Source organism: Tiliqua scincoides, chromosome 8, assembly GCF_035046505.1.
Source record: "Tiliqua scincoides isolate rTilSci1 chromosome 8, rTilSci1.hap2, whole genome shotgun sequence".
NCBI lineage: Eukaryota > Metazoa > Chordata > Lepidosauria > Squamata > Scincidae > Tiliqua > Tiliqua scincoides.
This window is the reverse complement of record NC_089828.1, coordinates 32,206,984-32,230,486: the sequence shown is the minus strand read 5'-3', so window position 1 is coordinate 32,230,486 and position 23,503 is coordinate 32,206,984. Positions and strand designations below refer to the sequence as shown.

The following is a 23,503-nucleotide window of genomic DNA, read 5'->3' as shown; positions in this document are numbered from 1 at the left end:
TCCTACAGAGGTTTACTCAGAAGTAACTCCTATTTTATTCAGTGGGGCCTGCTTCCAGGTAAGTGTGATAGGACTGCAGCCTACATGTCCTCTTTCTCACAATGGTTGGTCAGGTGTTTCTGGGAAGTCCACAAGCAGGGGGTGAAGGTGATGGTCTTCCTTTGTTGGGTGTTTCCAGCATTTTGTCTTTGTTTTGGGCTGTACTGCCTCTGAAGATGGAGGATCCATGGAGCAGCCAGAGCGAAAAGCTGTCGCCAGGCCTCTCAACTTCCTCCATGGATTTATCTAATCCCCTTTCAAAGCCATCTAAACCAGTTTCTGCATTTCAAGGAGCTCAATGGCATCTCAGACGAAGAGAAAACACACAAGCAGATTGGAGGAATTGTCAACTGTGCACCTGAAATTCTCAGCACAAAATTGGAAAGGAAAAATGGAACAGTGGAGAACTTCTAATGCATTGGTTGCACTTCACAAATGCGAAAATCCAAGCAGGAATTCAGAGGATCGTAGTGGAAACAACCCTAAGACTTGTGCCACCCACACCCTTCTCTCTCAGCTTAACCTACCTCACAGGGTTGTAAGGATATGTTGCGATAACTCTTTTCACCCCCTTTGCAAGATGAACAAGACAAAAATGGGATAGAGAAATCTGAGTTGTTCTTACCTTTGAAGCAGTAGGCATCAAACTTCATAAGTGGATTGGGGAAACCTGTCCGGTTTGGGAACTGGTAGGCTGTCCTGACGCCTGGCTCATCACCTCCGCACTTCTTCCGTGGGATTTGGATTGGATAGCGAACACTTCCATCAGCCAGCCATCCTGGGTCACACTGGTCTAGCCCTTTCCTCCAGGCAAGATACAACTGCCCTGTAGTAGCCAGCTGAGCCCCTCGACTAAGACAATACTTCCGAGCTGCCTGGAATGTTAACCGTCCAGGGCTGGAGACATAAAACACCTTTCCTGAAAGAGGGAAGAAAGGGACATGCTCAAGTTGCGTTTACACAAGTACCTTACTACTGGTTTGTGGCTTGAACGTCTACCACGTGGCACTTCATTTATGGATGGTTTTCCCTTCTCTAGTAGAAGTTTGTGCTCAATGACAGCATGGGCACTAGCCAGTTGACACCCTCCACAGCTAGCTTTTCTGATTTCCTGTTCTGCCCCTCCCACTTACCCTCCCACTCACCAACAGCTGTGCTGTTGCTGCCTGAATGGCTCCAATGGCAAGAAGGAGGGGCTGCTTACACTGGTCTTCGTGAGCCTGCACTTACTATTTTATACCCCTCCAGCTATGCTACGGCCTCAAACTCAAATTTATCAGTTAGGACAATATATACAGAGTGAACTTTTCCTAAGTCAAAAAGAGATTGTAAGGGGTTCACATTTGCAGCTATATCAGCTTCAGTTGTTATACAGAAAGAACACAGACCTTTATAAATAATTATGGGAAAGACACTAGGCAATTGAAATTCCGAAGGAAACCTGGATCCAAATGCATAGATCTGTAAAACAGGCTTTTGTTTCTCTCTCTTCAAAGGAAGCATTATATAAGTCTCTCTACAGGTGGCATTTGACCCTGCAAAGTTTAATAGAATCTGGAAAATTAACACATTTGGAAATGTGTTGGAAATATGGGTGGGAAGATATGGACTTTTTATATCTGTGGGGGACATGTCTAAGAGTCAGAGATATTGGATTGTGGTGGTGGAGAAGATATATGTGATATTAAATTATAACACATTAACGATCAGTTGGAATTATATTGTGGATATGGATGTAGAGGAGAGCAGATCTTTGTTAACTGATTTATTAAAGGCTGCAAGAATCACTGGGGCACGGAACTGGAAGATGGATGCACTTCCCTCTGTCACTACTGATGCACATGTGTGCATCGATAAAGTACCATGGAAAAGCAATATGGATATAATTCTTTTGGTACAGTGTTTTACAGATGTGCACATGCACTTCTGTGCATTAGTGAATCACTGCGAAAAAAGGATCTTGATACAGCTGTCTGGAGCAGGACTGCTTTTTGGTGTGTTTTATCCATTCCCATGTTTGTATTAGTAAATGCAGAGGAGGAGATAAGACATGAATGAGCTAAAGGAAGCAAAAGTTGCTGGAAAACCTTGCATGTAGAGTGTTCTGCATACTGTCAGGATAAAGGAAAAACAAGGCAGGGTAATTCAGAACTCCAAAATCCCATAAGGTGAATTTCAAGAGTATTCCCAGTTTCCCCATTTCAGCTGAGCTATGCTGAAAATTCACAGAACTGGATTTTTCAGAATCCTCACTATGGCAGAAAAGGTATCCTTATACTGATTGTGGCAAGGACCCCTTCCAAGCATTCTGACTTATCTCAAAATGTTTTCCCTCCCTTCACCATTAGACCTTGTTTATCTTGAAAGAGGTATACGTTAAACCCTGGAGTAGCGAGGCTTTCAAAATCTTCATTTCTTAAGCAGCAAGGCAAAACCAAGATATGTCACCCTTTGCTATAGCAGGCCTTTTCTGCAACAGAGACAAGAAGGACCGAAGTATAGCTGATCTATCAAAGAGATGTCTTCTCATGATTCTCCCTCTGGGCTCTCTAGAGAAGCCTACGATAGTTTTCATGGTACTTCCATTACATTAAAAAAGCATTCAGGAGCCACTGAAAATAGCCATAAAGGGATGAGAAAATTCTGTTGTTTTGGAATTTTGCCCTGTGCTGTATTTGATTCCTCCTTCATTCTGGTTAAAACAGGAAAATGTTTTTGTGCTCTAAAATTAATTTCAGAAGTGGATCATGCTCAGTTTTTGATTAATTTGCACCTTTCCCCACCTTGTGCACCTTTCCCCACCAGCTTGCACCTTGATAAAACACCGCAAAAAAGTAATCGTACATATGACTGCATCAGAATTCTTTTTGTGCTCTGTTCTACAAATGCACAAATGTGCTCTAGTACACTGGCAAAACACCACCGCAACAAAAAGTTATTGATGCTATCATGTGTACGATTGCAACAAGATTGCTTTGTCGTGTTTCATCATTGGAAACACACAGCATTCAGGGAAAAAAATATGAAAGAATTGACTCCATTACTCCCTCTTGCCTCTGTTGTCTCCCTTGTGCAAAATTTGTTTGTTTGCATAATCTTTCTCCCACCTTTCTCCCACACTAAAGGGGATTCAGATCATTGTAGATTGTAAGTCATTGGTGTCAAGGTTCTGTCATTCATACTTTGGAATGCACCATAATGCACCAAGGATGGTAGTAGATAAAGAAGCAAATAAAATACAGCCATGAATAAAGCACAGAAGACCCCTTCACCTCATTCACTTCTCACCAATTCATTTAAACCCCAGAAGTGACTTGTTGGGCTTCATACTCTATCTGTGACTTGCCTTGAAGCTCTTTCGAGTAACAGTAGACGTCATACACTTCCTCAGTGTCCCTCTCGCCATAGCTTCGGACTCCCGGGAGGCTGTTGCGATCTCCATAACAGCCTGGCCTCGAAAGAGTGATGGGGTACCTGTCGGGTGGGGTGGGGTGAAGAGGAAGACAGGAGAGATGATGTTCAAACATTCTCCCAGAAGCCTACGCCAAGCTAAAGGGTGTCGTTGGATTCCCCTCTGCCAATAAAATGCCTTTGAAGCAAGGAAGATAGGAGAATAAAGGCCCCAGGGAAGATACAGGTAGGGTGCAGGAGAAAATGCATGGGTGAATGTGTGTGTGGGGGGTTGAAATAACAGAGAACACACCTTGCCGGGAGCATTTATTTATTTATTTATCAAAGAGTTCTTATGAAAGACTGAATCTTCGTTACCGAAATAGGGAGCTGATCTTTGTAATTAGAGATTAGGGTTGGCAACACAGGCTGAAGCTAGTCTTGAAGCCTCCCCCATCCCCTGCATGACAGGGGGCACAATCCTATCCAACTTTCCTGCGCTGATATAGCCATGCCAACAGGGCATGTGCTGCATCCTGTGGGGAGGCTGTGGGGAGGCAGACACGGAGGTCTCCTCAAGGTAAGGGAATGTTTGTTCCCGTATCTTGGGGCTGCATTGTGGCTGCATTGATGCTCAAAAGTTGGATAGGATTGGGCCCCGAATGTCAGAGGGCCCAACCCTATCCTTGGCTGACCTGCATGACGCAGTGCTGCTAATACAGCCTCTGCTGCATCCCATGAACGAGCTGGGGGCCAGGCCAGTGGGGAGAGATAAGTAAATGAATTCTTACTTACCTCTTCGCTACTTCCTTGTCCCCAGTAGCCCTACGCAGATCTACACTGGTTATTTTGCTGACAGAGATCTGTTAGGTCCAAGTGGGCATGTCAGGCCCAGAATAAAGGCTCTGGATCTTCTGGCTGCCTCTGCCACAGACTCATGCCCAACCTTCCCCCAGGCAGGCCCAATCCCTGCTCCAGTCTGCCCCAATCCACCCCAGTCCATTCTGCTGCCAACTTACCTGCTCTGACAGCAGGTCTGCAGTCCACTGTTGGGGGCACAGGGTTTCTCAACTGCCATGCTATCACTATCAGTTCACAGAACAGCAGAGAGGTAAGGGCGATGGCAGACCATGAAATACGCAGGTGGATTGCGAGATTCACCAGCATATCCCTTGATAGGTTTGGGCTGTAAGCCAAGGAGACCCTGTTAACATCTCCAGGATTGCTTTTCATAGTCACCTGGATATTTGTGCTGATTGTTTTGTGTCCACATGTATTTGTTTCCATAAATATACACTAGAATCTAGATACATCCACCTCCTAACCAGAGAACCTTCTAGAGAACCAGGGAGACTGTTGACACCAGAAATCTAGGGCACATGTGAGCAAATGAATGGTGTCCACAAAATCTCCCAACAGGAAAAATCTGGACCAAGTAATCTTTTTCCAGGGACAGGCACCAGAAAATCAGAGAGTGTCCCTAGTGAAAGAGCAGTTGTTTTCCCACATACCTGACAGTGCGGTCAGCCAACCAGCCTGCATCGCAGTTGTCATAGCCGTCCTCAAACGCTGCTTGGAGGTGGGCGGGGGAGGCAATGACTGCTGAGTTCTCCCGACAGGCTTGCTGTGCCTCTGAGAAGGTCAGTGCATAACGGTTGCTGGCAGTCCGATAATGGAACACCACACCTAGATGGGATGAGACAGGGAGAGGCATTGCAAAAGAGAACAGATAGGTGTGAGTCGCCAGAGGGGGGGGGGTGAGATTATTCCCCACCATCAGTATCAGTGCCAGGTTGCTGGGGCCCTGGGGCAAACTCTGCACTAAGTTCCCTTGGTGCCTTCCATCTGCCCCCTGATGGTAAATTGGGCAGTACCGCTGCCACAGATCCTGAGGTTTCAGGGGCCCGCAGTGCACATGCCCGATCTTGTCTGATCTCGGAAGCTAAGCAGGGTCAGGCCTGGTTAGTACTTGGTTGGGAGACTGCATGGGAATACCGGGTGCTGTAGGCTTATATCATAGTCTTTCGAGACTGAAGGTTGCCAACCAATCAGGGGTCCCACCACTTGGGCCTTTTAGTGGGCGTGGATCCTTGGCCAGGCCCTGACAAGGCCCACCCCTGAACACTGTCCCAGACCCTATTCCATGCCTTTATACTTGGTATGTTTGCTCTACTCTGAAGTCTAGAGGTGTTGTGACCACAGTGGAGGGCTTTGTTCAACCAAATGCTGCAAGCTGCCTGCTTTCGTTCACCTGCCTCTGTTCTTGCCCCAAGATCCTTACAAATTATCTTGGAGCAGCCACGGAACTCCGCAGCCCTGCACTCCGGGCAAAGTTCTGCGGTGGCGCCCCCCGCGGGCTATCGCCACCCCCCCAGATATCCGCCCCCGTACTCACCAGAGGCTCACGGAGCAGCCCATGCCAGAGAAACCTCTGTGAGATTCCCCAGCGCTATGAACTGTGCTTCAGGCAAACTGGAAGCACAGTTTCTGCCCCTGTTGGGAGCCTCAGAGAGGCTTCCGCAGGGTCCTAGTGGCCGGCGCCTGGGGCATTTGCCCCATCTCACCCTATGGTAGGCACGCAACTGTCTCGGAGCAAAAGAAGGTGGGGCAGGCAGATGTGACAGCAGCAGCTGCCCCCCTCTCCCAGCAGCCGACGAAGTGTGTTTTCCTCAGGAACCTTCCCCTTTCTTGGTATGACACACAAAGAATCATTTCCCTACTGGAGCTGCTAGAACCTTTAGTTCAGTCCAAGCCCAGAAGGGAAAAACACATTCTGCTGGGGACCTGGAACAGTTTGTTGCCGCTTTCATTTTCTTCAATTCAATGGAATCAATGCATGTGTACATTGAGACAACACTGCAAAAAAGCAGCCTGGAAGTGATTTGCATCAAGAAACTTTTTGTGCAGTGTTTTACTGAAGTGCACCTCCACATCAGGAAAACACCACACAAAAAGAATTGTGCAACTGCCAAATCCAAATTCTTGCAGTGTTTTATCCATGCACATTTGCATCTCAGTAGTGTAGAGCAGGGGTGTCCAAACTTTCTGGCAGGAGGACCACATCATCTTTCTGACACTGTGTGAGGGGCCGGGGGAAAAAAGAATTAAATTTAATTAATTAATTTAAAATTTGAATAAATTTACATAAATGAATATATTAGAGATGGAACTTAATGAATGAAGGTCTTGCAATAGCTCAAGGCCTACAAAAGGCCTTGCACAAAGCAAGGCCAGCCTTTCCTTTCCTGCTGCTGCTGCATCACAGATGTGAAACAGCAAGCAGTGGAGGGAACCCTCATTCCACAGATAACACGAGAGGTCAAATAGTTGGCCGTCAGTTGCATCAGGCCAGCATGGACTCCAGCAAGTCTCCGGAGGGCCAGAGGCTCATTGGGGACTAGGGTCTCCCTGAGGGCCGGATTGGGAGTCCTCGAGGGCCACAAGTGGCCCCAGCGCCAGGGTTTGGGCACCCTTGGTGTAGAGGAAGGACACGAATGAACAGAAAGTATGGAAAGCTGTGGCAATCTGCTCACGTTTAGTGCTCTGTTCAAAATAAAAAAGTAAAAAAAAACAACCAGAACTGTGGAAGACTTATAATGCACGAAAGCATCCTGACTTTTGCCATGTTGAAAAGAAAGTACTGTTTTGGTAACTACCTATCTAGTGCATCATCTCTGGTGCTAATTTTGCTCCCTAAACAGGTGTCTATCAACCTCCACCCTAATCTAAGATAAACCTGTATTTCTCCTTCCCTCTGAAAGCTGTAAATAGAATCCAAGAGTCCTGCCCCCAAATTGTTTCTCTACAGATACTCCAAATCTTTTCCTCACCTGTAACTTCCAGGGGAACAAGGTCTTGCTCATCATGAATCCCGGCCACAACTTCACACCGATAGAGCCCAGCATCACTAGCACGGGCTGCGGAAAGCAGGAGCGTGGCATTGTAACGCCAATGTGGGTATCCAGGAAGCGAGACCCTCCCTTCATAGCCCTTGGAGACCTTCACCACATTATCCTTGGCCACCAACACAGAGATGTCCTCCGGCTTCCCTGTGGCTGACTGCACTTTGCTCCACTTGATGCGTGGTGGATCGGATGCCTCATTGGGGCCCAGCAAGGCTGAGGGTTGCAAGAGAAAGAGGCAGGGCAGAGCCACAGGATCTGCCAGGCCCACCCGCAGTGGCTGATGGTGGATCTTGTTGATATGGATCACCTTTCCATTGTCCTGGGAACCTGTGCACAAGAGATAAATGTGAAGCAGGAGGGGATGAGTGCATGACAGAGACACTCTCTCCAAAACAGTAGCAATTCTTTCTTGACATTTGTCTCTCACAAGAAAAAATTAATGGTGAAGAAGAGAAAGATTGCACCAGAGCACATTGCAAAAGTTAATCTATCTAACAGCCCAACCCAATTTAAATCTCAGAACGGTGATGCAGTGGCGGCCTGGACTAAGCTGCAAAAATGGAGATTTTTTGCTGCTAGAGGTCTCCTTGGGGTTAGGGACATTTGTCCCCTTGCACTGGGGTAAGCCCCGCAACTGCAATGGGTCAACTCAGACTTGCACCAGTGATATCGCTGGTGCAAGTTGGCATTGATCCATGTAGGTAGATCAGACCTGGGAAAGGTGTTTGGATGTGGTGTGTATGAGTGCCACCGATCCTACCCCCTCCCAGGCCTGACCTGTCCACCCTACCCCCATTGCCACCCCATTCCACTGTCCCCCTGCCTCGTTCAACCCCTCCTTGCCCTCCCCCACCCTTCCCTTGCCCCTACATTGGACTTACCCCCTATAGTAGGCCTCCTGCCAACCTCTGACACTGGTGGGAAGGCTCCAGCGGTTGTGTCTGGACCTTGCACTATTGCAAAGCACTTTATGGTGCTTTTGCAACAGTGCATACTGGCAGAATGCATGTTCTGCTGACACTGGGCCTCATTAGTAGTGGGCCGTGATGTATACACGTGCATTGATAAAACACTGCAAAAAAGTAATCAATGCAGTTTTATCTATGATTATAGCAGGGCTATTTTTGTAGTGTTTTACTGGCTCGTAAAGTTCCTTCTGTGCATCAGCAGAACAGTGCACAAATGAAAGTTGATTTCCTAGTGAGATCACATTCAAGATTTTTTTTTGCAGTGTTTTATCAATGCTTAAGAGTAACATGGGGGAGAGGGAAAAGGCACAAAGGAACCAAAGGAACTGAAAGCTATAGAGAACTATGCACACATAGTACTCTGTGCAAAATTTTGACATGATAAAAAACAGAGCCATGAAGGATTCAGAAGACATCAGTTCCACACTGGCAACAAGACTAGGGAATTTGAAACACCAAAATCCCGAAGGAAATTTGGATGAGGATCATTTTGGCAGGCTCCCTAATTAGCTGGCTTGGCGGGGACCAGGTTCCCCCCAAACCTTTGGCAATGAAAAGAGTGAATATGTACAAGTCAGATCTCCTAGCAACAAATCTCCCCCCGGCTGGTTGTGGGAGCAGAATTTTTTGCAGTAAAGAATGACACTACACTCTGGACTTTGCTACAGTGAAATTAATCATCTGTGTGTGCATGGAGGGTTCCTTGCTCATTTTTCTGATTGATTTTTCTCCGCAGCCAGCTGGACCCAATTATAGGAAGGTGAGGAGGGGGAAAAGGGTAGAGGAAACAAAGGGGAACCAAGCCTATCATTCTGATGCCGATCTGAAAAAGGCTGTCGCCAACGGTCTGTGGATGTTCCACCAGCATCTCTGGAATTCTGCTGTTCTTTTAAATGAAATAATCCCCAGTGAGCACCTGCATTTCAAAATCCAGACCGGCCTATGCTGGAAGTCAAGTTAATGAAACCACTTTTGGTATTCTGATAAGACTCATGCCTGTTCTAACCTCTGGCTACTAGGGGTGTGTAAGAAAAAAAAGTCATTTTGATACTCAATTCATTTCCATTATAATAAGTATGATTCAGTTCAGTGCCAATGCAATATTTTTTGCTACATTTCATTACTCATTTGCTGGGTTTGCCCCCTCCCTCCGCATTCTCCTTTTTTCTTGCTTTTACAGTGGTTTTAGAGAGATCTTCTGTGCAGCTGCCTCTTGTCCATTTTATTCACCCACAATGTCCTGGGTGCAGTCAGGGTATTGCAGCCACCAGTGGGATCCACCACGTTTTTGAGGCAGCCACCATTTCAGGACAGACAAAAGAAATTCCTTCTTTGCACAATCAGCCTTCAATCTACGCAGCTCACCGTAGCATGATGTGGTGATGGCTATTTGCTTGGATGCAGGGGTGGCTTCAAAGGTTGAACAGGCAGGGCCCTGGCCAAAAGGCCACATCTATCAAAGGGCCCAGTTGACTGGACCCACCTCTGAATTATCTTTATTGACATCTAATGCACTGTTGGAAGGGGGTGGCCTGGGGACTCTAGTGTAGGTCTTTTTCCCAGGGCCTCCGGCAATCCAGTTAGATCAGCAATTTTCAACCTTTTCCAGCTCACAGCACACTGATAAGACACTAAAGTTGTCAAGGCACACCATCAGTTTTTTGACAATTGACAAGGTACACCCATTGACAGCAGGGGCTCACAACCCCCAGTGGCCCTACTAACAAATGACCCTCCCCCCAACTCTCACAGCACTCCTGTAGACCAGTGTGCCACGGCACAGTGGTTGAAAATGGCTGGGTCAGATGATATTAGAGAAAACCATGTAGAACAGGATTAATAGCCACCCTGAACCATAACAGCAGCATGGGGTCTCCGTGTTCATAGGCAGTCGGTTTACCACTGATTGAATGCCATTTGTGGGGGAGCAATCCACAGGGAAGAACTGTTAACTTCTGTTTCTTCTTGTAGGCTTCTAGGAGTCATGTTGGAATCAAGATGCTGGATGCTGTTGCTAGATGCTGTTGGAATCGAGATGCTAGACCAGATGGAGCTTTGATCTGATCCAGCATGGTCCTTTTCATGTTCTTAGCTGAGTCCATTAGTACCTATTAGCCACGGTAGCTAAATGGAGCCTCTGCATGTAGAAGCGATTTACCTCTGAATGTCAGATACTGGGAACAAGCAACAAGGGATGGCTGTTGCCTTCAGGCTCTGCAGAAGGCGTCTGGATTTCTACCATTCCCACAGAGGATATTAGACTAGACGGACCTTTGGTCTGAACCAGCAGGCTTCTTGGTCTTAAGTATAGCTAAATGGAACCTCCATGCACAGGAGCAGTCTACCTGTGAATATTGGCTGCTAGTGACAAACAATGGGGAGGGGCAATCTCAGTCTGCCTCAGACTTTTGAGTGGTGACTACTCAACCTTATAGAAAATTCTTTCTTTCTTTGTTCCTTTCTTGACAACAAGAGTCAAAGTGATTCAAGAGGGAGAAGTCCTTTAAAGAAAACATGGATGAACATATTTTGTCCTCAATCATGGTGTGTTGGAACAGATGACCTCAAGAGAACCTTTCCAACATCCACCCCCTCCCCCCTTATTAACACTCTGGAAATGTGGCATTTGCTAAGCATATTCTCTGCTTGTGAGATATGGACTTGCATGGAAAACGGAGCTGGGAGACAAACGCCTGGAAAGATCCTTTAAAAACAACATCCCATTTCCTTACCACCGAAGGATGAAAAAGCTTTATCAATACAGCTAATTATGTAAAGCCATAAAAAGCTGTTATCCATGCCATAAACAGTCAGGGAGCGCACTGAGGTTCTGGCTGCGGGCGCCATGCCGAGGGAGAAGTTTGCATCCACAGAGGGTCTGATTGAGCAAGCGAATTATGAGGGAGATAAAACGGATCACTGGGAGAACAGAGCAGTGGAGGGATTTGGGGATGGAAGTGTGAATAATGGCTGCTCTTTTCTTTTTCTTTTCGACACGTGTTGCTTAAGGACACCTTCAAGTGCGGCCTGCCACATTTGCAAGCATTGTCCTTTTACAACCGGAGACAGAAAAGAGCCGTTTTATTTAACGGCAGAAGACCATAAACTGTGTCCTGTTAGATCACAGCAAAGCTCCATCAAGTCTAGTGACCTGCCCCTAACTGTGGTCAACCAGAGATTTTTATTTCATCATTTATACCCCATCTTCCAGCTTCCCAGGTTGCTCACAAGCAAATAACACTTAGAAATAAAAATACAAGAACTGTGTTAAAACAACACAGCAGATATCTCTAGCAGCCTGCAGGTGAGAAGAAAGGATGGCCTTCCCCGTTATTTGTCCCTAGTATTTGGCATTTAGAGATAGACTGCCTCTGAATAAGGAAGTTCTGTTGTTGACAATTGTGCCTATTACACTTGTCTACCATGAATTTATCTAGCCTTTTATAAAGATGGAAGGAGAGCCCTGCAAGATCAGACTAAAAGCGCCATCTAATTCAGAACCTTGTTTCTAAGAGTGGGCTGCCAGATGCCTCTGAGAACTCCATGACATGAAGACAACAGCTGCCCCCCTTGAATGCCTCCTGGCATTTGTGGCATGAAGGTAATGGATGTCCCCTGTTGTTTATCCTACAGCTGGTAGTCAGAGAGTAGATTGCCTCTGAACAGGCAGTTGATTCCATGGTTGCTAGATCTGCCTACTTTTAATAGGCAGATTAAACATACTCTTAAACTCTTAAACATACATTACGAACCAAAGATCTCATGTAACCCAGTAACTTGCTTTCAACAGAGGTCAGCCAGATAGCAAAGGGTCAGCAGATGCCAAAGGGTCAGCAAGGGTAAATGGGCGGAGTCCACCAAGGGGGCATGGGACCTTCAGGAGGTTAATCGAACTAGAGGAACGAGTGGCATAGGGAGGCAGGGACCAGGATAAATAGTGGAGAGATGAAGGGGGACAAAGCCATGGAGGATTTTGAAAGTGATGAAGATAAGCTTGTGCAGGATCTGGGAGGGTATAGGAAGCCAGTGGAGGGCTTAAAGTAGAGGGGATATGTTGTCAGAGGCCAAGGATTTTAGACATGACTGAGTTCTGGCCAGTGCATGCAAAGGCCAAGGTAAGACAACTCTGGAAGGCCAGAGTGCACCAGTAGATTGCTGCTGCACACCAGCACAGAAGTTTGCTGAACTCCCATTTAATTCCAGTTTAACTGGGGAACTCTCCAAAATCAATTCCCTAATTGCGGCAGATGCCATTTGCAAGTTCTGTCAGTTCATTGCCACTCCCCACCTGTCTGCATGACCACATATGCATTGATAAACTGTCATAAAGAAGAGTCCAGCGAAAGAGGGGGTTGTGGAGATCAAGATGACCAGGAACCCAAATTTGGGGCTAGATATCGAATCTCTGTAGGCATCACAAAGAAGAAGGGAAAAAAATGTCCTGGCAGAGATGGAGGGACAGTCTATTTGGAAGCCACACTACTTTTGTCTTACCTTCATTCCTTATTCATGTGCTGCTTCCAGTTACCATTAATAGTTAATTACCCGTACATTATTTGTTGCTTGTGGCTCACAGTTCACGTGAGGCTTGTTTGTTTATAACGGTGGGGGAGAATTTGGGTCCCTGTTCTACACTGAGTTGGCCCTCTAGCAAGGAAACAAGCGGCTTGGCCTCTGGGAGGAAAATGAGATGTGCGGATCAGTTCATTTCCAAAACAGACAGAACAAATTGTTGATTCCAAACAGAGGTGAACCAAACTCCAGAGTGCTTCGGGAAAAGCTGGGAAAGCGCACAGAGCGATTGAAACCTTCCAGCTGCTCTCTCCTGTTAGATCTGGGAATAGAACCCAGCAGTCTTCATTTCCCATAGCTTATTCTGTCCACAGGGATGAGCAGACTTCCTCCCTTCCATTCCTTGATTGTTCTGAAAGTTTGCTCTGCTCCGCATTCTCTTCCTCATTAATTCTGCTTTAACTAAGAATAATTTCTAAAATGACATACAGGTGCAGCCTATTTATCCACGGATTTATTATCTGTGGATTTGTCTCAACATGGATGGGGTGGGGGAACCAAAAGTCACACACACTTTTGCCTCCTTTGTCCTGCGCTGGTGTCTCGCTCCATTTGCAGGCAGCCCAAAATACTGCAAAAAGGCTCTGCCTCACCCAGGCAGGGAAATAGCCCTGGAGCCCTGGAAGAGGTTCCCCTTGCAAATGAACAGTAACACTCCTGGAGCCCCTGAGCCAGCAAAGAGGCTGAAGAGGGGAAGGGGGGGGGCCAAAAATCTCTGTAGCCAGAACACATGCAGCAAGGTGGAGTGCGCGCACGCACACACACACTCGCTCACTCGCTCACTCGCTCGCTCACTCGCTCGCTCACCTCGCTCACTCACACAGGGGCAGGTGTGGTAGTAACAGGGGATTGCTTTAAAAAACCCAGGGAGTGTTTGCCAAATTCCCTTCCCCCATTAAGATGGTGCAGGCAATCACCGACACAAGCAACCCCCCCCATGGTACAGGCAATCACCAACACAAGCAAGCCTTCCCACCAAGCAAAGCATGAGATATAGCCTACAATCCTCTCCACACTTTCCTGGGAGTAAGCCCCATTGACTAGAATGGGGCTTACTTCTGAGTAGAAACGTATAGGGCTGGACTCTTAAAAGATCAGCATCCCATGTGAAAGAATCTGGGCAGCTGGCAATGGGGAAGGCTGAGTATGGAGTGGAGGGTAGGGGATTGATAACAGCTGCCTTAGTTTCCTTCCATCCGGAAGTGTCAGGCTGCAGTGTATTTGCGTAACTCTATGGAATTCAGCACAACGCGTTTTTTGTTAATCGTGCCGAGTCATGGAATGGAACTAACACGGATAAATAGGCTCCACCTGTATAGTCATTTTTTTTTTTAATTGCAGTTTTCTACAGGTTTTAACTCAGCAGTGTCTTTGCCTGGCCCAGGGCAGGCACGCGGGGAGCCAGGGGTGGGGCTGGAACCTGGCAGTTATGCCGAATCCCAACCCCCATCCTGGGGTGAGTGGAGCGGCTTCGAGCTGCTCCGCTCTCCTCGGACTTGCGCCACCTCCGGAGGTGGTGCGGGTCCAAGGAGACCCATAGGGGTGCGCAGCCCTTACCCACAGGTAAGGGGGAGAGCTTTCCCTTGCCCATGGCTGAGCCGCTGCCCGCTGCAATCCCACGTTGGATGCAATGCAAGCCTTTTGGCTTGCCTGCTCCAGCACGGGTTAGGACTGCGCCGTTAGTTAGTTAGTTAGTTAGTTAGTTAGTTAGTTAGTTAGTTAGTTAGTTTTACAGTGTTTTATCAATGCACATATGTGCATCATTAATGTCAGGGGCAGCCCAACCACGAGCTAACCTGTTATGACTTGCATGAGAAGCAGGTTGCAAGGGGAGCATGAAGTGATGGGTTCACTCCAAGTTTGCCACTGCCTCCCTCCAGCCAGCTGCAGATGTGAACTGCATTGATCCACTTTTTGCCTGCTTGAGTGAGAAGCAGAGCTTATCCTCCTCCTTACTGTGCTCTTCATGTAGTTTTCTTGAACTTGGAAGTGTGGAACCTTTGGCTTTATTTACAGGGATGAATGAAGGGCTTGAGGAAACCACAGGAGGAGGATGGCAAGGGACTCCCCCCTCCCTGCATACTGTGACAGAGACAACAGCAGCTGCACTGGGCACCTGCTGAGGTTGTGCTGCCCCTGAGTAATGCAGAGGAAGGGAAAAGACACAAATGAACTAAGGGAAGCTGTAGTAAATGGGGTGTGCTTAGTACTCTGCACAGATTCGGAAACTGACAAATGTGTCCAAAGGAGCAAAGGAGGACTCCTGTTTTGTAACCTGGAACTCCAAAATCTGGGAGGAAATGCAGGTGAGAATTTTGGAAGCATCTTTTCTTGTGGCCACCAAGGGACAATAGACCTACAGCTAGGATACTGATTCTGATCTTTGCAGTCATGAGGTCTAGAAACATTTTTTTTAAAGGGAGATTGGTGCTGAACTGTTTGGAGTGTTGAATTCTGGGCCAGTTGATATCAGATACTTCCCCACAGACTCCAGGAATCCACACAGAGTGCAAATGTTACCTCCTGGAAGTGAGAATTCACAGAGCTGCACATTCTCCCACATCACTGTTTTAATTCAGGGCACAGCTCTGGTTATGGGACTGATTCAGGACCTAAGCTTTGGGTTAAAGGAAGTTCTGTTTTACAGGGTAGGAGGAATCTCAAGATGGTTCACATGCAACCTCAAAATCAGGGTCTTCTCAGGAGATTGTATGTATGAGAAAAAAGGGGAATGCTACTTGATTTGACAGAAGATCCGTGTAGTCCAGTCTTCTGATTCCAGCAATATTTAAAATGGAATCTCCCAAATACATCTCTCTCTCTCTCTCTCTCTCTCTCTCTCTCTCTCTCTCTCTCCCCCCCCCCCCCCCCATAATCCTTTGTAAGCTAGACTCAAACAACAACAGGTTGTTGCCTGCAAGGAGAAAATGTATCTGCCCAAACACAGGTCTGTTAACAAAGGATTGCAAATTACTAGCAAAAATCAATATTTTCTACTCCTTCTGATCCACAAATGAAGAATTATTGATTGACTGGAACATTATTCAGTGGAGAAATCCTTTTTTAAAAAGCTCTTTGTTAGTGGCCATCAACACATCTTGTGGCAATGAGTTCCATAAACTGAGCATGAACATCACCATCACTTACCCAGGATGGAAATGGGCAGGAGCAGAAATCCAAGTAGGATCCAACAGCTGACATCTCTCATTACATGAACCATCCTTAATCTGAAATTTAAAAAGAAATATTTGTCCTGAAGCCAGAGATCACTCACTCTGCTCAATGTGTTGGACACACGCATCAGTCACAAACGGTTTCATAGTGGGACGATACCTAACTCGGCCTTGTGTAGAGGCGTGGCTGCAAGAGCTGGTGTAATGTAGTAGGCAAGCAACTGACTGCAAGTCAGGACTGTCAGCTGTCAGGACCCAAGTATTCCATCGGCGGTCCCTGCTATACCCCCCAGCCCCTCCCGCAGAATTGAAACCATTCAGCTGCCCGCTGGGTTGTCCCTCTCTGAGAACCTTGATGGTGGTTGTCCCAGGAGAGGCATTTCCTCCTTATACAAGGAAGAGGGAATGCCTCTTCCAAGCTATTTGCCATCTACAGTTTTTACAAGGTATTTGTATTGAAAATGACATCTCCCTGCTGCCAAACTAATCAGGAGGCATTGTTTTTGTTAATCAAAAGATAGTAAACCTTCCTTCCTTCCTGCCTGCCTGCCTGTCCATTCTGTCTGTCCTCCTTCACCTATTTCAGGGCTACGTAGGGCATTCGAAACAGATTCTGGTCAAGCATTTGTGCATACATTTCAGTGAAGGCTTAAAAACCTTCCCCCAGAGAAAGAATTGATCCAAATCCATCCCTTGATTTCATTTTATATTATTTTACAAAACGCCCCAAAGTTCCCTCTCTGGCCTGGACCAAAGCATAACTCAGCTTCTGGCTTCTTGCGGTATTTCCTCTGCTCTGGAGAGATTTTTTTTTTTAAGTCAGACCCTTTCATGTCAACACAAGGTTCTCTCCAGCTGCAGATTCCTTCATCAAAGACCCTTCAGCATCTCCTCGAAGCCGACGCTGCCATTACCTGCTGGCAGCCCGCTAGTTCAAAGCTGTGCACGCTGGCACTCAGAAACCTAACGCATTTTGAGCGCGCCCAGTGGGAGGCTACCTTGTGGCTCCCTTTGAGTGGCTTTCAAAAGGAGCCAGATCTCCGTGGGAGTTCAGCATTTGTGGCAGACACCGGAGGTAGGAGAGGCCAGAGATCAGGGAGGGGGAGTTCTTTTTTGGCTAGCAAGAATAATTCACTTTATATTTGGCAGCTTTATTCAGAGCATATGAATTGCAATTCTGCCAGACTGGATGAGTTTGGGGAAGAACAGAATGCTGCAATATATAATTATCTGTTTATAACATTCATTATTTTTTAAGCACCTAAAAAATAAGGCACTGTGCAAACACAACTTTCAACTGCCTTGCAGACTCACACCAAAGCTCCACTGAGCCCAGCATCCTGATTCCAACAATGGACAGGCAAATGCCTAGAAGAGGTATCTCAAGAATGGCATGGCAGGATGGCAATAGACACCCCTTTTCCTAGGATCAGGTATTGAAAAATAGACTGTATCTGAATATGGAGGCTCTACTATCATGCTTACGAATAGAGTCGTCTAAGAACATAAGAAAACGTCTTAGATCAGCCCAAAGATCCATCTACTACAGCATTTTGGACAGCTAGATACGTCCGTGAAGCTCACACGTGGGACACGAAGATGATGGTTTTCTCCTCTTTGTTCTACGCAATGGGCTTCCAGAGTGCTCGGAGCTATGCTGTCTCTAAATATGGAGGTTCTTGGCTATCAGAGCTCTGATGTGTTGAGCTAACAGTCCCATTTAATCCAGCATCCTGTTTTCAATAGTAACCAACCAGTCAGACTTCTGTAGACAGGGCAGGAAGACAATAACTTTCTCTTGCTGTCATCTATCAGCAACAGGCATTCAGAGGTAGACTGCACTTTGACATGGAGGTTCCATTTAGCCATAATTAAAAAAACAAAAAGAGCCCTACTGGGCCAGACCAAAGGTTCATTTATTCTACTATTCTGTTTCCAACAGTCACCCGTTAAAGACTTTTGGGAAAATCAGAATTATGGGATGGGGTTAATAACCTTCCCTGTTATTTATCACTAGTGTTCAGAATTCAGAGGTAGACTGCACCTGAACACAGAAGTTCCACTTTAGCTAAGAGAAGAGCATAAGAAGAGCCCTGCTAGATTAGACCATATAGCCCAGTATCCTGGGTCTCACTGTGGCCAGGCAGCGAAGTCCAAGAAGCCCACAAGCAGAGTTAAAAGGCAATTCCCTTCCCCTGTTGCTTGTTTCCACTCATTTTCAGAGGTCCTGGAATGGGGCAGAAATCTGTACAGCATGTACATGCTTATGCACAACATTTCCAAATCCCTCCCTCCTCCCCTGAGACAATATCAGAAGACAGGCAATTTACTGAGGTGGAAAATCCAGACGGTCCCTGATACGTGGGGACAGTTGGGGTGACTTGAGTGCAAGTCTGCTCGCCTACCTACCATACAGTGGAATCATTTCTGCTCTATGCTTTTTGAGCAGATTTTACTGTTACCCTGCACATGCCCAATCTCGTCTGATCTCGGAAGCTAAGCAGGGTCAGGCCTGGTTAGTACTTGGATGGGAGACCACCTGGGAATACTTGGTGCTGTAGGCTTATACCATAGTCTTTCGAGACTGAAGGTTGCCAACCATTCAAAAATTCTCTCAGTTGTTTGGGTTGCACATAGGAAACGGTCTCCTTCAGAATCAGCCCATTGATCCATCCAGTCTACTATTGTATGCAGTGACTTGCAGCAGCTCTCCAGGGTCTCGGGCAGGGAGGGGTCAGTTCCCAGTTAATGATAACCAAGATCCTTTAACTGAGGATTGAACCTTGGGCTTTATCACAGTCTCCTCTGACTGGCAGCCACTCCCCAGTGTCTCTCTGCTTTGCTACCCAAGATCCTTTTCACTGGAGATGGGACATAGATTCTTCTGCACTCAGATCTTTAGCTCTGCTAATGAGGACTGTCCCTAAATGAAGCCGTTTTATGCTGAGTCAGGTCGGTGGTCCATCTAGGACACTGTCATCACCTCTGAGTGGCAGAAATTGTCCAAGGAAGCAGGTGAACGCTATTCAACTTGCAGTCGTCCAAGGAATCTGCCCCACAACCTGTACTCTTTAAAATGGGAGATATGCAGAAGGATGTGATCTACCCACTGATTCACAGAACCTCCTCTAAGGATAGGAACATGCAGTATATAACTGCACCATTATGGACCATTGACCCCCTAAGCCAGAGAGTTGCCCAATTGGAGCCACCCCCAATCCTGAGATTCAGGAGTCAGAGCCTGGTGATGTTACAAGGCATGAATTGGTGATACAGCATTGTTGCTTAGTATGATGCTTAGATGAACATACACATCTGCTGCCTGGAGGGAACCTTACAGCAAAGGAATGGGGAAATGAAGAGGAAATCAGGGTGGGAAGAAGAAATCCTAATTTTTGGGAAAGGAATTTCCCCAGTGTTTCTAGTGAAATAATGTATTTTCCAGAAGTGTCTTCAGAATATGCAACAGTATTTTGTTACAGATTATTACACTAGGAGATGCTCTTGCAGGCACATTCCTCCTTCATCCCTTCTTTCTCCTTCCAGGACAACTGGAGCAGGGAGTGAGGCATGCCAGCAGCACCTGCTACATTTTCAATGGGTAGGAGATGTAGCAGCAGTGGCACTCCAACACTTAAGTCTCAGGCCTTCCATGACCCAAAATGTAGGAGCCTAGCTGGAGGGCCTGAGATGGCCCTCTGAAACTTGAGCATCCATCCAAAAACTTGATATCTAGGAACTCTACTAAGGCTACAATTCTATCCACACTTTCCTGGGAGTAAACTCCATTGACTATAATGGGATTTACTTCTGAGGAGAAAGGCATGGTGTTGGGCTCTTAGGGTCCAATCCTACTCAATTTTCCAAGACGTGCCAATGGGGTGTGCACTGCATCCTGTGGTGGGGAAGCAGTCACAGAGGCCTCCTCAAGGTATAGGAACATTTGTTCCCTTATCTCAGGGTTGTATTTCGGTTACACTGGTGCTGGAAAGTTGGATAGGATTGGGCCCTAAGTCAGTACTCTCAGACTACCAGCAACCTTCCAAGGTCTTTCCCAGCACTGCTATATGAGATCCTTTCTAACTAGAGGTGCCTGGAGATTGAACCTGGGACCACTTGGATATAAAGCAAGGACTCAATTCCTGGGCTATAGGCAATCATTATTAAAAGTGAGAATATAGCTGTAGATTTTTGCTCACAAATGTGAGCACAAATTATAAAATGGTCTTCTCCTGAGACTGGTTTTTAATCCTGGCATTGTCAGACCTGACTGGGAGCAGTTGACCAAGATATTTCCTAGCCCTGCTACCCACGATCCTCATAGCTGGAGGTATCATGGATTAAAAGAGGGACCTTCTGGATGCAAAGCATTCACTGTGCCACTGTGCCTTTGGATCCTCTTCTTCTGATGGCTCTTAGCTATTCCACTAGTTATGTCCTGTTAGTTAGTTAGATTGTCAGTCACAGTTAATGCTGCATTTCATGGCTTTAAGTGGGTATTTCCTTGTGCATCAGCCACTTCAAGCAATGTATAAATATTTTAAAGAAATAAAATGTGTGCAGACTCCCATCCTTCTCCCAAAGGGAAAATAATAAGTCTGACATTATCACACTCTTGAGTGCCTGGATCCTCCCCATTGAAATGCTAATTCTGACTTTCTCTGTGACAGAGGGAGATGGGGATGCTTCTCCATCACAAATAATTAGCATTGATGGGGTGAGGAAAAAAAAATCCCTTGTGATCTCCCAGGAGCTCCATTTTCATTTCCATTCTTTGGAAGGATGTCTGTATTCAAGGCTTTGAGATGTTGATTGGCAGGCAAAACACAATGTTCAAGGTCCCCCCCACACTTCTGATTCTATGAATCCTTTGCATCTCCCCTCCCTCAAAACAGATATGGGGATTGAGCCCCATTGAGCCCCTGTTCAGACAAGACCTAGGACTGTGTCCATGGTATGTCTACTAAACTCCAGCATGATATCTCCAGCTGAGCAAGGCTCCCTGTTGATGTTCCTCCAACTTTTACTGTTCTTTTAAAGTATGATAATAATCCAAACTGAGCACCTGGATTTCAAAATCCAGGTTGGCCCATAGTGGAAGTGGCAGCAATTAAACCCCATCAGAGATTCCAAGACTCAATCACTGGCTATTCATTTTGCTCATGAATAGTATTGCCAGCACAGAGATAAGTAGATTTTCACCCATGATGTTCCTTTGATGTCCCAGAAGTTTACTCAACACTGCATTCAGTTCAGTCTTAACCCAGTTTAAGTAGGATAATTTCTACATCAAATTCCAGAAATGAAGCACTCACAGTTTTATCACAGTTGGCACTTTGGCTCATTTGTGCAAGGGACAGCGCAAGGGACTTGAGTCAGCCCAGGTAAAGGCTAGGACTGTGCCCATTGACTGCAATCCTATCCTCACTTTCCTGGGAGTAAGTCCCATTGAACACAATAGGACTTACTTCTGAGTAGACCTGCATAGGATTGTGCCCTTAGTTGGCTTCAGGGATGGGCTGGCCCTACCTACATTGTCAAAATGTGCAACAAAGGAACCTTGATGTGATCCATTGTATGACTGCATTGAAAGACTTTTTGTGCAGTGTGCACATGTGTTCCTGTGCATCAGTAAAACACCACGTGAAAAAGGTCCTAAAACAACCATATTATTGATTACACCATTAGCTTTTTCAGGCATTTTATCACTGCACAAAGGTGCTCTGGTAATACCAAGGAAAGGAGAAGGCACAAAGCCACCAAAGGAATTGAAAATGGAGGCAAACCACACATCCATAGCACCTGGTACAAAATTAAGACTTTTTTTTTAAAAAAAGGATCCCTAATGCATTGGTTCCATTTTGATAACAAGACAATCTAATTTGAAACTCCAAAATCCAGGGAGGAATTTGGATGAAGCATCCCTACTGGGAGAGTGGTTCACATGTGCCAGCCTGCACTCGCTTCTGTTTACTCAGAGATGAGCACTGAGTGCCAACACGGGTGAGTAAACACCCCATATTTTATTTAAATGCCAAACATTTGAATCCACACTTTGGATTCTTAAAATCTTGACTGCTGAGTGGATTAGGGGTCGAATCAATTTAAGTACTCCGCTTGGCTTACAAATTGGAGTTGGCGAGTTTTTGCAATATCATTTCTCAGTTCCCGGAGGGCACCTCTTCGAATGGTGTTTCTGCCTTCATTTTCAATGCGCATCACCACTCCTGTTCGCACTCTGCAGTGTGCCAGCCTTGGGAGATGCTGGGAGGGTTTTTGTTGTTGCTGCTGCTGCTGCTGTTTGAATGGGGAAATGGAAAAAGTAGCAACACGGAGTGGATGGCAACCACAATGGAGGGTGAATGGCAAGGCCAGCATGAACGTTGTGCTGGAGGAGCACTTAATATAGAAACCCGTAAGAGCATGTAATATAAGTGAATAAGACAAACACTGCTGGATAAGATCAAAGCACAGTCCTATGCATGTCTACTCTACAGATGCCCGCTTATACATGAATACTCAGAAGTAACCCCCATTGAGTTCTATGGAACTTACTCCCAGTAAGTGTGTACAAGATTTCAGCCTGAATCCATTGCCAAAGGTCAAAGTCAAAGATTGTTTATTGTATTAGCTAATAGCCATCACAATAAGATAAAACATGTAAATCCAAAAATACATCAAAGATACAAACAATGATAAAATGATAAAATGAGGTCAAAATCAAGCACAAAAGGCACCTACTCCCATCATATTAAGGAATCTCCTTTACAATCTACCGCTATTTCCCCCAGGTAGTTAGCACGAATAGTTCTGGCAGCTTTGGCAAACAGCGCCACGCTATAGGTGACCGATGGGTCATAATCGGAAAGTAACCAATACAATTTCGTAAGTGTGTTCTCCCCTTGAAGGGTAGCCAAAATAGGCTCCAAAAATATTATCCTAGGATTTTGATAAAGCTGACAATGAAGCAGGTAATGTACAATATCTTCAATCTGTCCTGCTCCGCAAATACAAAGCCTCAAATGCCTGGGAATGGACATATATCTGCCATCTAGAACTGCAGTTGGCATGGTTTGAAAACACAGTTCAGTGAACACCTTTCTCAAGGAGGCAAAGGTAAGGGAATATAAATATTGCACTCTTGAGTGACTTGGTTTCAAGAAATAGTACAACTGGGAGAAATTTGAAGAACTTACTATATCTAAATCCTGATCATTATCCAGTTTAAACATCCATTCCCTTAGCATTTGTTTTATTTCAGAAAAGACAAAAATGTCAGTAGAAAGGGCTTTAGATTTTAGGAGCATTTGCACCTGAGTGGCCCAGCCTCCTCTTCTACACTGCTCAGCCAAACAGAGTTTAGGAAGATGATTTTCCGACATGTCCAGGACTCTCTTGTAATAAGAAATTATAGCCACGGCAGCCCTGGCCTTAATAGATAGCATACTTGTCTCCA

General features: G+C 46.0%; 1 protein-coding gene and 1 pseudogene across 1 annotated transcript in view; one reads left to right on the top strand and one right to left on the bottom strand.

Moving 5' to 3' along the window:
- Positions 1-16,094, bottom strand: part of NCAN (neurocan) — a 51,068-nt gene extending 34,974 nt beyond the window's left edge. The window contains exons 1-5 of the mRNA XM_066635658.1: positions 16,022-16,094; positions 7,260-7,661; positions 4,941-5,115; positions 3,386-3,513; positions 665-958 (exon numbers count right to left, since the gene is read on the bottom strand). Coding sequence (XP_066491755.1) covers positions 665-958; positions 3,386-3,513; positions 4,941-5,115; positions 7,260-7,661; positions 16,022-16,094 — 1,072 coding nt within the window. The remainder of the gene's footprint in view (positions 1-664; positions 959-3,385; positions 3,514-4,940; positions 5,116-7,259; positions 7,662-16,021) is intronic.
- A 2,398-nt stretch (positions 16,095-18,492) lies between these two features.
- Positions 18,493-18,611, top strand: LOC136659755 (5S ribosomal RNA; annotated as a pseudogene).
- The last annotated feature ends 4,892 nt before the right edge of the window (positions 18,612-23,503 follow it).